Raw genomic sequence first — 11277 nt, forward strand, 5'->3', positions numbered from 1 at the left:
AGCTGCTCTTCATTTTCCCATCCTCACTTGTACCGCAGGTGTGCAATTGTAATTATGAAGTTTAGAGTTCTCTCTAGACTCCTAAGGTGGTAGCCTGGTGGTGTGGATTTTAACATCCTATGATACTCATCAACAGGAGTTCTGGGGGCCAAGCGGTAAGGAACTGCTCCAATCTGCCAGCTGCTCCACGTACGATGGACAGTCAACTCCCATGTGATTTACTGCCTCTGAAAACCTGCTGGAGAGTCAGCTATGAGGCTCAACGGTACAGAACCACTATCAAGGCCAGTGGTTTGATCCTATGAGCTGCTCCTCAGGAGAAAGATGGGCTGTTTCCTCCTGTAGAGGTTTAGCCTTGGGCACTCAGTGGAGGACTGCTAGGATTCTGAACTGGATGACAGTGGGTTGGGGTTAAGATCATTCAAATAGTACTGACACCGGTCACCTACACTCAGCCACCAACTCAGAACCTCGAATTGCCTTCAAACTATCTCCACCATCCCTACAGGACAAGACGCTTATTTTTTTTAATTAAGCTTTTCCTAATTTTTTTTACTCCTTCATTGTTTCATTTTCCCCCCTCCTTCTCTTTCCTCTCCCCAGCCCACTTTGGAATGCACCTCTTTCAGACTGCTGTCATACACACAATGCCAAATATATTCCTTTCAGACAGTTCTTCCCCTCATCTGTTTCAATGCAGTGTTCCTAAATGCTTATTTTAATGTTGAGAAAGCTTGTTACCGGATTGCTGTAAGCTTCGTAGTAAACCTTAGGTCTACGAGTTCCCGAGAGTTCATTCTTAAATTACTTTAACTGAATGCAAACAGAGCCCAAACACATTGCATTGTCTGTGCAATGAACCAATGCGGAGAATAAAGTCAGGAAAAGTGACGGCCTCAAACTGTCAGCACAAAAAAAGCTCTTCTCAAATTTATTTTTTTAAAAAACATTAAGATGTTATGCAATGTATATATTGTGTTGCAATACCTTTATTTGAGGCTCTGTCACAGAACACTGCCTTTCCATTCGGGGTTTGAGAAGAGGGAGGGAGGGGACGAGGAGCATGGTAAAAGCTTATCCTCAGTTTCATTCCTGCGAGTTCAGCAGGACCACTGTTACACTCATTTAAATTATGTATTTGAAACTGAAAGTGCTGTCGCAGGAGAGGCGCTTGCCTTTGCATCTCCCACACAAATCTTGTCGGTGGGGCCGTTTGGGGTCGACATGGCGAAGTTTTACTGGGCAGGAGCATCTGGTCTGGTTACAGTTCTGGGAAAAAAGAATCAAAATGAGAAGTATACACAGATGATAAACCCCTTGATTTCCTAAGGCTTCAAAGCTCTTGTTTGCTGCCCGAGTCCACTCAAATAAGTAAATAAGTAAGCAAACAAAAAGCCTCAGCCATTGATGTCGAGTCAAAACGGACTCACAGAGGATGTAAATCTCAGGGGAAATTACCCATCTATCTCCCCCGGAGCCACTGGTGGATTCACACTAGCAGAGATAATGCCTTTGGCTTATAAGAGAGCTCCCTATTGTAACATGTTGTTAGGTGCTGTCAAGTCGAGTACGGTCCACTCTGACTGTATGAACAACAGATCTGAACCCCGTCCTATCCTGTGCCATCCTCCCACTTCCAACAGAGCCCGCTGCAGCAGTCACTGTGTCATAAGCCACTCTAACATAGGCCAGTGCTAATCTTTTTGTCTACGTTCTAATCTAGCAATGTTAGGATTAATAGAAAGGGATTCATCATGTAGTGATATCCCTGGGTGACATAAGGGTGTTACCATTAGGCTGGTAACAGGTTATCAGCAAACATTTTGGGTTCAGTCTAACCTAGAGGCATCTTGGAAGAATGGCCTGGTAAACAGATCTCAAAACATCAGCCACTGGAAATCTCAAAGCACAATTCTAACACACATGGAGTTACCCAGTCTAAATCAACTGACTGTTAGCTATGCTGTTGTCGTTCTGTACCATCAAGTCAGAACGGACTCACAGCTGAACCTCCAGGTTTTCAGAGGCAGTGAATTACTCGGGAGGAGACTGCTTATCTTACCCCCTTGGAAGCAGCTAGTAGATTTGAACTTAGCACCTTGAGGTTAGCAGCACACAGCTCCTCATCACTAGGCCACCAGAGCTCCAGAGGTGCCAGGCTGCATCAGATTTCATTTTGAACTGTGGTGTTTCTTTTGAAGCCTAACCTTTTCCAAGATGAAATACTTCCCTACACTGGAAGGGTATGGACAAGCAAAGGTGGAAGATTCCAATAATGAAAGCTAACCTAGGAGCAAAAACAGCCTCAGGTTAGGGCTGTAAGTGGCTGGCTGAAACTGCTTACTCTGCTCCCAGTGCCCTCAACATAAAGCGACCGAGCACAGCAGTAACTAGGGAGCAGGGTGGTTAGGGCACTTCGCTTTACAACCAGCTTTCCTGGTGTGACGTACAAATCTAAACTGTTTTCTGTGTTTTCTCTCCATCTACTCTGTGAAGGTAACAGCTCCAGTACCCAACTGGAGGCACGTGAGGGCCAGCAGTGTGCACCACTGTCTCAACTGGCTTTACTTGCTGTATGATAAAAATTCCTTTCTTCCTTAAATTATTGAAGCCTCTTTGTTAATATCAAATTATCAGTTATTCCTTCACTTAATCTCCTTATTGTTGTCCTAGGGAGCAATGGTGTCAGTTAAAGACTAAGGTGTGCCTGATTCAATCCGTGGTCTTTGCAATTACATGCTATGCATCTGGGAGTTGGGACAGTGAATAAGGATTACAGAAGAGAAATTCATGCTTTTGAATTGTGGTGTTAGAGATTACTGAATACCCCATGAACTGCCAGAAGAACACACACCTCTTTGGAGAAAGTGCAACCAGGGCGCTCCTTAGAGACAAGCGTAGTGAAACATCCTCTCACATATTTTGGGCATGTTGTTGGGAAGGGCTAGTCCTCAGAGAAAGGACATCATGAAAAACCGGAAGGTTAGTAAAGGGAAAGACCCTCAACACGATGGACTGACAGAGTAACTGGCTTGAGTATGTCAGAGATGGGGATGGCACGGGACCTGGCAGGGTACAGATCTGCTTTTCAAAGGGCTGCTATGAGTCAGGTCATGGTTGATTCAACGAGACCTACCTAACAACAGGTACAATTCCCCCACAAAGTTGGACGACAGCTTAGATTTACTTTGAAACTATTTTTTTCCTCCATTTGGGAGCTCTCAGGCAAAACTGAACTCTTAAACACTCTGTGCTTCTATTGAACTGCTGGAGGATCCATGAGAAGTTTTGAGGAAAATGGGCCATCTTCTCCCATGTGATGACAGCTTGGAAAGTGGACCATGAGAACCTTCTGAATCGACCACAATGATCTTTTTCGGTATCAGACAGAACACTAACCAGGGTATATGGGAGTTCTGGTGGCCTAGGGCTAAGAAGCTGTACCGCAATCCCAAAGGATAGGATGGGAACAAGGTTCTAATCTGTCAGCTGCTCCGTGGCAGAAGGATAAGCAATCTCCTCCCATGCAATTGACTGCCTCTGAAAACCTGCTGGAGGGTCAGTGATGGGTTGGTTCCAACTCGATGGCACACAACTAGGATATTTGCTTTGTAAGAGGTTATCTTACCCAAGATCTGCAAAGTCAAAGGGAATCAAACACCAGTCTCCCAGTGGGGTGGTATGCTACTCCTCCCCCAACACCAAAAAACTGATCACAACCTGTAGTATCTGAGATCTTAGCCCCTTTAGGATAGGGGGATGAAACTTAAAACCCATCCACTACAAAACTAAGGCCCCAAACAAAGCCATTGCCTTTACTTGACAGGTGATATCCTCCACTCTGTAAGGGTTATAGGACTTCTGACAACTTCGGCAAAACTGCTTGAAGTAAACCTGTGATGGGAGAGACAAACTTACAGCACAAGATCTCTTGGGACAATGGTTAGAAAGGTGCCAGTGACTAGGAATTTCTTACCTTGTTGGTGCCCTGCACGCACCACACATAGGCACTTTCCCACCGGATGTTGCAGTCCTTGCAATGATAGTAGCCATATTTCTGCTCTAAGAACTGAACAGAATACCAGAGTTTAATCAATATGACAGTGGCCATGCCCTTTATCGAAGAAGCTGGGAAGGATCTGATAGTTAAAATTGGCAACTTCTTTCTATATCATGGAAAAAAACAGTAACTTTAGGTAAGAGTCTACAGTAATTAAAAATCTGGGAGGGTTCAGCATGAATGGAAAATTAGGAACCAAAAATTTTTCTAACCAAGGTGACTCATAGCTGACCCTCTAGCTGTTTTCTGAGGAGGATGTCCACTTTTCTCCTTTGCAGCAGCTGATGGTTTTGAACTGCTAACCTTTAGGTTGGCAGCAAAACTCCTTTACCACTGAGCCACCAGAGCTTCCTAGTACTACTGTAGTTCACACTATATGACTTAAGGGTTGTGTGCTACTCAAGTGTTATCAGAGGTGATGAACATGTTATAGGATAGGACAGGTTTCAGGTCTGTTGTTCATAGAATCTCTATGAGTTGTATTTGATTCTATGTCAGCTTAATTTGGTTCTTAGGAAATCAATTACATCTACACGTTTTCCCTCAGACAGGCAAGAGAAAAGTCAAGACGCTAGGGTTCCCTTGAAGATTGAAATTTCTTGTCATATGCTGTCCAGTCAGAAAGAACTCATAGCTGACCCTCCAGCAGGTTTTCAGAGGCTCTAAATAACATGGGAGGAGATTAATCTTTCCCCTGTGGAGCAGGGACTCAAACCCGCGAGCCCTGGAGTTGCCAGTACAACTGCTTATTACTAGACCACCAGAGAGAGCTCCCTTATCATTCTTTAGGAGCCTTTAGTTTGTCTGATTTTAGAACTAACATAAATGGGAGTGCTTAAGCTCAAAAAAAAGAACAGACTCTGCATAAGATACAAAAGCTCTCCTCTGCTAGTGAGGACAGTGGTCGAACCGTGGTAGAATTTTCACCTTCCATATGAAAGACCCAGGTTTGATTCCCTGTCAAGGTCCCTCGAGTACAGCTGTCCCTTATCTCTCAACAGAAGCTTATGTGTTGCTGTGACATCAAAGAGATTTCAGAAGAGCTTCCAGACTAACAGACTAGGAAGACCTGTTGATCTACCTCCTAAATAATCAGCCAGTGAAAACCCTATGGACCAGAAGAGTCCAAGGCCACTGCTGATGGGGGGCTGCTCTTACCACCACCTTACTGGTTTAGATTTCTATCAGACAGACATGAGAGGAGTTGGAAGTTAGTAGTTGTTAAGTGATGTCGAATCAAATACAAGTCATAGAGACCTTATGAACAACAGACCTGAAACCTGTTCTATAACATGTTCATCACCTCTGATAACACTTGAGTAGCACACAACCCTTAAGTCATATAAAATGTGAACTACAGTAGTACTAGGAAGCTCTGGTGGCTCAGTGGTAAAGGAGTTTCACTGCCAACATTGGCAGTTCAAAGCCATCAGCTGCTGCAAAGGAGAAAAGTGGGCATCCTCCTCAGAAAACCAGCTAGGGGGTCAGCCATGAGTCAGTTGAGACTTGGCAGTAGGTAACAAACAACAAAGTAGTTTTAGTTGGGGTTGGTTTTTAGTTTGGGGTTTTTTTGTTTGTTAGCTTATCTTCCCGCCCAGGCAGAAACCAATTATAAACAAATTCTTGGGAGTTCGGCTTTTCTTACTCGAAGAAACTTTGGAAAGCACTTAATTCAGTCTCACAGGTCAGCCAGCTGAAGCGTGGAAAGGCAAGCTTTACCTAAAGGTGTGCAGCTTGTCTACGTCTACACTAGGACCAAGTGCTTCATTCACTCCCAATTCTCCTCTGCATTCTTAACCTAGCCTTTGGGTGTGGAAGTGAGGGATGAAGGTCTCGCCATCTCCCTCACCCCTTCACTACATCTCATGCCCTCCTTCCTGTATCCCTGGGAATGCAAGGTGACTTCCTGGTGCTTGGCTAGTGTGAACTGGACCAGAGTCTGTTGCTCTATCAACCAGCAATGCTAACAAGCCAAAACGCCTTAGTAGTACTCAGTTCCTACTCTGAGGATGTTGTATAAATGCAAGAAAAACTCCCAAGGTGTGTGTATTGGGGATGGGGTGGGGTGTCCAGGAGCTCTAGCGTCCAGGAGACGGTCAGCTTGGAAGCTGGAGAGCTGAACAGAACCGTACTCAACTCTCAAGGCTTTCATCATAGGGAGTCAAATCTGGGGGACCCACTCTCCTGCCAGTAAGATCACCTCCTCACAGTCAATGCAAGCACCCATCCATTCTAGGCTAACAAATGTGGAGCCACGAGTGGACATGTGCCCAAGGCCCACCGCACATAAGTTCAGAATGAAACTGTCTCAAACCATTCCCATCAATTCTTACAGATGGGGACACAGAGCTAACCTTCAATCATGCTTAACGATTTAAGGTGAAGACACCTGCGTTGTAGAAAGGTGTGGCTGCAGAAACGCATGCTAGTGCGCACCAAGGAGGCCCGGCACCGGCGCCCGTCCGGAGGAGCCCTGGGCGCGGGCAGGGCGGGCACCAGGAGACCCAGCTTGCCACGCAGCACCACCTCGGGTGGCCCCTGGCCCGCCCAGGCCTCACCTGGAAGCGCAGGCGCTCCTTGGGCGGCTCGGGGCTCTGCGACGACAATCTCTCGCCCGAGCCGGCTGCGTCCTCCTCATTCTTGGCCCGGTCCGTCGGCTCCGGGCTTCTCGGGGCCGCTTCGTCTCCAAGGGCCTCCCGCGCGGGCCCTTTCGTCCTGTCCTCGGCAGGCTCCTCCCAGCTCTTCCGCACCGCGACCTGGGCCTCGTCCGCCTCCTCCTCTTCGGATTGCGGCCACTGGGACGTCTTTTTGGCCGCAGCCCTGCTGGATTCCCGCGGGGGCGGCCCGTGCTCACCCTCGCCCGCCTCGGGCCCCTCCAGAAAGGTGGTGAGGCGGCGGGAGACCACCGGGGAGTAGACGGCGATGGTGCGCGGGAAGCGCACGCCGCGCGGGGCGCCGCCTGGAGGGCTGCCCAGCTCGGGACCGCGGCGCCCAGGCTGCGGAGAGGCCGCGCCCTCGGAGCCCGCCTCGCGCGCCCTGCGCAGCAGCGTGCGCCGTCCCAGCGAGCACTACACCAACGCCTCGCGGCGCGGGTTCACCTGCACCCCCACGTCGCGGCTGCTGGCCCGGCGCGACCGCGGGGCCAGGCCGGGACTCATCTGCGACAGGAGGGCCATGAGCTGCGCCGGCTGATAGTTCTCGAAGTACTCGGCCGCCATGAGTTGCCCGTAGCCGGGGAACGAGGACGAGGCAGCGGCCACCGCAGCCGCTGCGGAAGAGGGCGCGGGGAAGTAGCATTGACCGCGGTGGCGCCACGCGCCCTCTCCCGCCGTGACCTTGCCCTTGGCGGCTGGCGGGAAGGGGTAGGAGTACGAGTAGGGGCGTAACCGTCCAGCCCTCCCTCTCCTTGAGCAGCCATAAGCGAAAACGTAGCGACTGGAGCCCGTGGCGCACTAAATAGGCGGCCTATGTTTCTTATAAAATGTATTTGCAATGACTAAGTCTTTGATGGTGCAAAATTCAATCATTTTCTCTCCAGCTTCATTTTTGTCAATGAATCTGTGTTTTCCAACTACTGATCCTTCTTCTCTATTCCCAACTTTTGCATTCCAGTCACTCATTAATGCATCTTGATTGCATGTTTGATCTGTCTCTGACTGTAAAAGTTGGTAGAAATTTTCTATTTCCTCTTCTTTTGTTCTGGTTGTTGGTGCATATAGCTGAATGATTGTGGTATTCACTGGACTTCCTTATAAGCATATGGATATTATCCTGTCATTCACAATATTGTATTTCAAGGCAGATCTAGAAATGACTTTTTTAACTATGAAAGCAAGCCCAATTTTCCTCACCTTTTCATCTCCATAGTAATAGATCATATGATCATCTGATTCAGTATGCCCCATGCCAGTCCATCTAATCTTCGCAATACCTAGTATGTCAATATTTAGGCGTTCCATTTTTTCCTTAACAATATCCAATTTTCCTTCATTCATAGTCCTCACATCCCATATTCCAATCACCAGTGTCTTCTTATAACTATTTTTCTCTCTTTGTTTTTCCATACTTGAAAGCTCCACCTCGGTTGCCCTGTTAGTCTACATGTGTTCTGTTGTATGTAGGGTTTTCACAGGCCTGTTATTTAGAAAGTGGATGGCCAATCCTTCTTCCGAGTCCATCTTAATCCGAATGCTGATATTTAGAGAGGTATCTGACAGACAAGCATTTTACAGAAAAAAGGAGATTAAGAATATTTCCCAATTGTGGAATTAACTATTAGTTTCAGTGTTGTCCTTGCCCTTGGTCTGTTTTAGAATATATATTTATGACAACAGACTATTAAAACCACATTCTCAAGTCATAAACATATCAAACTTTATTTTCATGTGATATTGCACAGCTACTGTCATTGGCAACAATTTGGCTTGGAATTACAAGTAACATGCATTAAATTTCATATGCCCTTTAACTTTTTTTTATTGCTTCATTTGCATGCATGTATTTTAAAATCATTTATTCTGGTAATAAAACCCACAGGATTTTAAATTGAACTGAAGTCCCAGATGCTTTAAAAGAATTTGTGTTGCATAATTGGACTAGCTTTCCTGAAAACAAACAATAATGTATGACTTAAATATTCTGCCCAGGAGAGAGTCAGATTCTTTCTTAACATTCTTGGGTCTCCTGTGAGGGAAAGGTTCAGAAACCTAAAGAGAATTGAAACTAAGATAGGGCAGTGGGAAGACAGTGTACACTGTCTGAAGAACCACTTCATTTTTCAAGTATTCTAAGTTAAAATGTTTGCGAACTATAGAGTTAGGGAACTCTGGTGGCCTACTGGATAAGGAATTGCACTACTAACCCAAAGCAGGCAGTTTGGATCCACCAGATGCTCCACGGGAGGAAGATGGGCAACATCATGCAATTTACAATCTCATAAGACTTGTTAGAGGGTCAGCTAAGAGTTGGTTCTGACCTGATGACACAGTACAACGGCAATAGCTATAATGTTTATTTCCAGGTTGGGGAGGAGAGTTTGACATATTAACATGTCAACAAGAGATTATTCTCTTCTTTGTGGGACAATGTGACTGGACCAAAGTAGAAGAAATGCTTAGTACTTAATGAAAAAGGCTGTAGGCCCCCTAACAAATTACCCCAAAACTTAATTTCAAACAATAATCTTTGTGGATTGTTTCCAGAAAACCCAGGAAAAATTTAGTTGGATGGCTCTAGCTCATCATCTCTCATGACGTAGCAATTAAGCTGTTTGCTGGGGATGAAGTCTCAACTGAACAGTCAGCTGGGGAATGACCTTTTTTTCTAAGCTCACTCACAAGTTTACTTGCCTGCTCACTGTTGGCCAAAGCCGTTCAGAAGGACTCACCACATGAACATCTCTGTAGGCTTCCTAAGTGTCCCCATTCCTTGTGACTTGGCATTTGTCTCCCCCAGAATAAGTGATTCAAGAAGGATAGAGAATGTTCAAGATGGAAGTTGCTTTTCTTTTCTTTCTATATCTCTCTCCTTGTTGTTGCGTCAGAATCAGCTCATGGCTAACTTTCCAACAGATTTTCAGGGGCAGTAAATTGCAAAGGAGGAGATTGCCTATCTTTCTTTTTTGGAGCCACTGGTGGATTTGAAATGCCTGCCTTTGGTTGGCAGGCCAGCTCATTATCCACTAGGCCACCAGATAAATAAAATATATTTAATACATATAGATCTATGAATGTAATTTACTGAGGAGTTAATACCTAATGTGTTGGACTGCTAATTGATAAAATCAGTGGTTTGAATCCACCAGCTTCTTCCCCTACAAAGATTTACAGCCTTGGACATCAGGTGGAAGGTCACTATGTATCAGAATTGACTCCACAGCAGTTGTCTAAAAATGTATAACTTCAATAAAACTTAATATTAGAAGTAACATAGTATCACTTCTGTCCCGTGGTGTTGGTCCCATAGACCAACTCAAGCGCAGTGAGAGATAGAGCACTGTACACAGGCTGACTACCCTCTGTTTCACTGATTATGGCCAGTGATGATTCTGAATTATGTCCTGGTGTGACAAGGGTAATAGAAGAAGAAGAAAGCACTGATGGTCTAGCAGATAAAGAGTTGTATTGCCAACCCAAATGGGAGTGGTTCAAATCCACCAGCTGCTCCATAGGAGAAAGGTGGTGAGTCTCCTTCTGTATGATTTTCTGCCTCAGAAAAATCTGCTGGAGGGTTAGCTAAGAAGAGTCAGATCTAATGAGTTGTTAGAGAAAAAGAGGGAAGAGGTTGGAGATCTCGTCACTTCTTTTTCACCCTTGACAAGCACCTCTCTTTTTCTCTGAGTTGTTTTTGAGCAATTTAAGAACAATTCAAGAGCAATTTAACTGGTGTAGAAAGCACTTTGTAAGAGTCAGGAGGTTGATTACCTATGTTTGAGTGTTGTTGAGCCACTAAGATTTTTTTTAATACATTTTTTATTTAACCCTATGAACCTGGAGAAAGGATGAAAGTCACGCAAGTGTCAAGGACGTTCGTTCACAGGGTCGACTACACTTAACAACATAGAGAGATATCAGTTGGCCTAGTGGACTGAAAGTGAAGCTACCAAGCCAAAGGTGGGTAACTCTAATCCGCGGCCCTCAGGCCTGTTTTTCATTGTTTTTGGGCAAACATTCTTCTAGGTCATGTAGCGCGGGTGTGTCCACTTGCTATACAGAGGTATCTTGTGGTTGCTGTGAAGCTGAATACTGACCCTGATGTCTCAAATGCAATAATGGCTACCCATGATGGATGGTGTTAGGTGGAGCTCCCTGATTAAAACAAGCTTGGAAGCAGGAGTAGAATCCACTTCTGAAATAGCTTGCCTCCAGAAACCCTATGAGCCTGGAGAAAGAATAAAAGTCATGCAAGTGTCGAGGACTTTCATTCATAGGGTTGCTATTAGTCACCCATGACTTGACAACACTTAACATCTTGACAACAAGATGCTGTTTTGCTTACAAAGTTCATGTACATTGTTTTTCTCACTGGTTCTTTCACATTTCCTTTATTCACTCCTTCCTCTACTCATCAAATTGTGTGACCCTATGATTTCCCCACTGCTCATCCTCACCCCTCTGCTCCTACCACATCCCACTTAGATCCTCATACAAATTTATTAGTTATCTTTCTATTTCTACAATAGTGGCCTTACACAGTATTTGTCCTTATGGGACTGAGTT

The 11277-nt window shown here is 45.5% G+C and overlaps 1 protein-coding gene across 1 annotated transcript in view; it reads right to left on the minus strand.

Moving 5' to 3' along the window:
* Positions 1-1125: 1125 nt before the first annotated feature.
* ZAR1 (zygote arrest 1) overlaps positions 1126-11277 on the minus strand; it is a 10676-nt gene continuing 524 nt past the window's right edge. The window contains exons 2-7 of the mRNA XM_006894157.1: positions 11169-11175; positions 6791-7096; positions 6619-6724; positions 3977-4069; positions 3820-3894; positions 1126-1269 (exon numbers count right to left, since the gene is read on the minus strand). Of these exons, the coding sequence (XP_006894219.1) occupies positions 1126-1269; positions 3820-3894; positions 3977-4069; positions 6619-6724; positions 6791-7096; positions 11169-11175 (731 nt within the window). The remainder of the gene's footprint in view (positions 1270-3819; positions 3895-3976; positions 4070-6618; positions 6725-6790; positions 7097-11168; positions 11176-11277) is intronic.

This window comes from Elephantulus edwardii, unplaced genomic scaffold, assembly GCF_000299155.1.
Source record: "Elephantulus edwardii isolate Elephantulus edwardi_28Jun2011 unplaced genomic scaffold, EleEdw1.0 scaffold00137, whole genome shotgun sequence".
Lineage (NCBI taxonomy): Eukaryota > Metazoa > Chordata > Mammalia > Macroscelidea > Macroscelididae > Elephantulus > Elephantulus edwardii.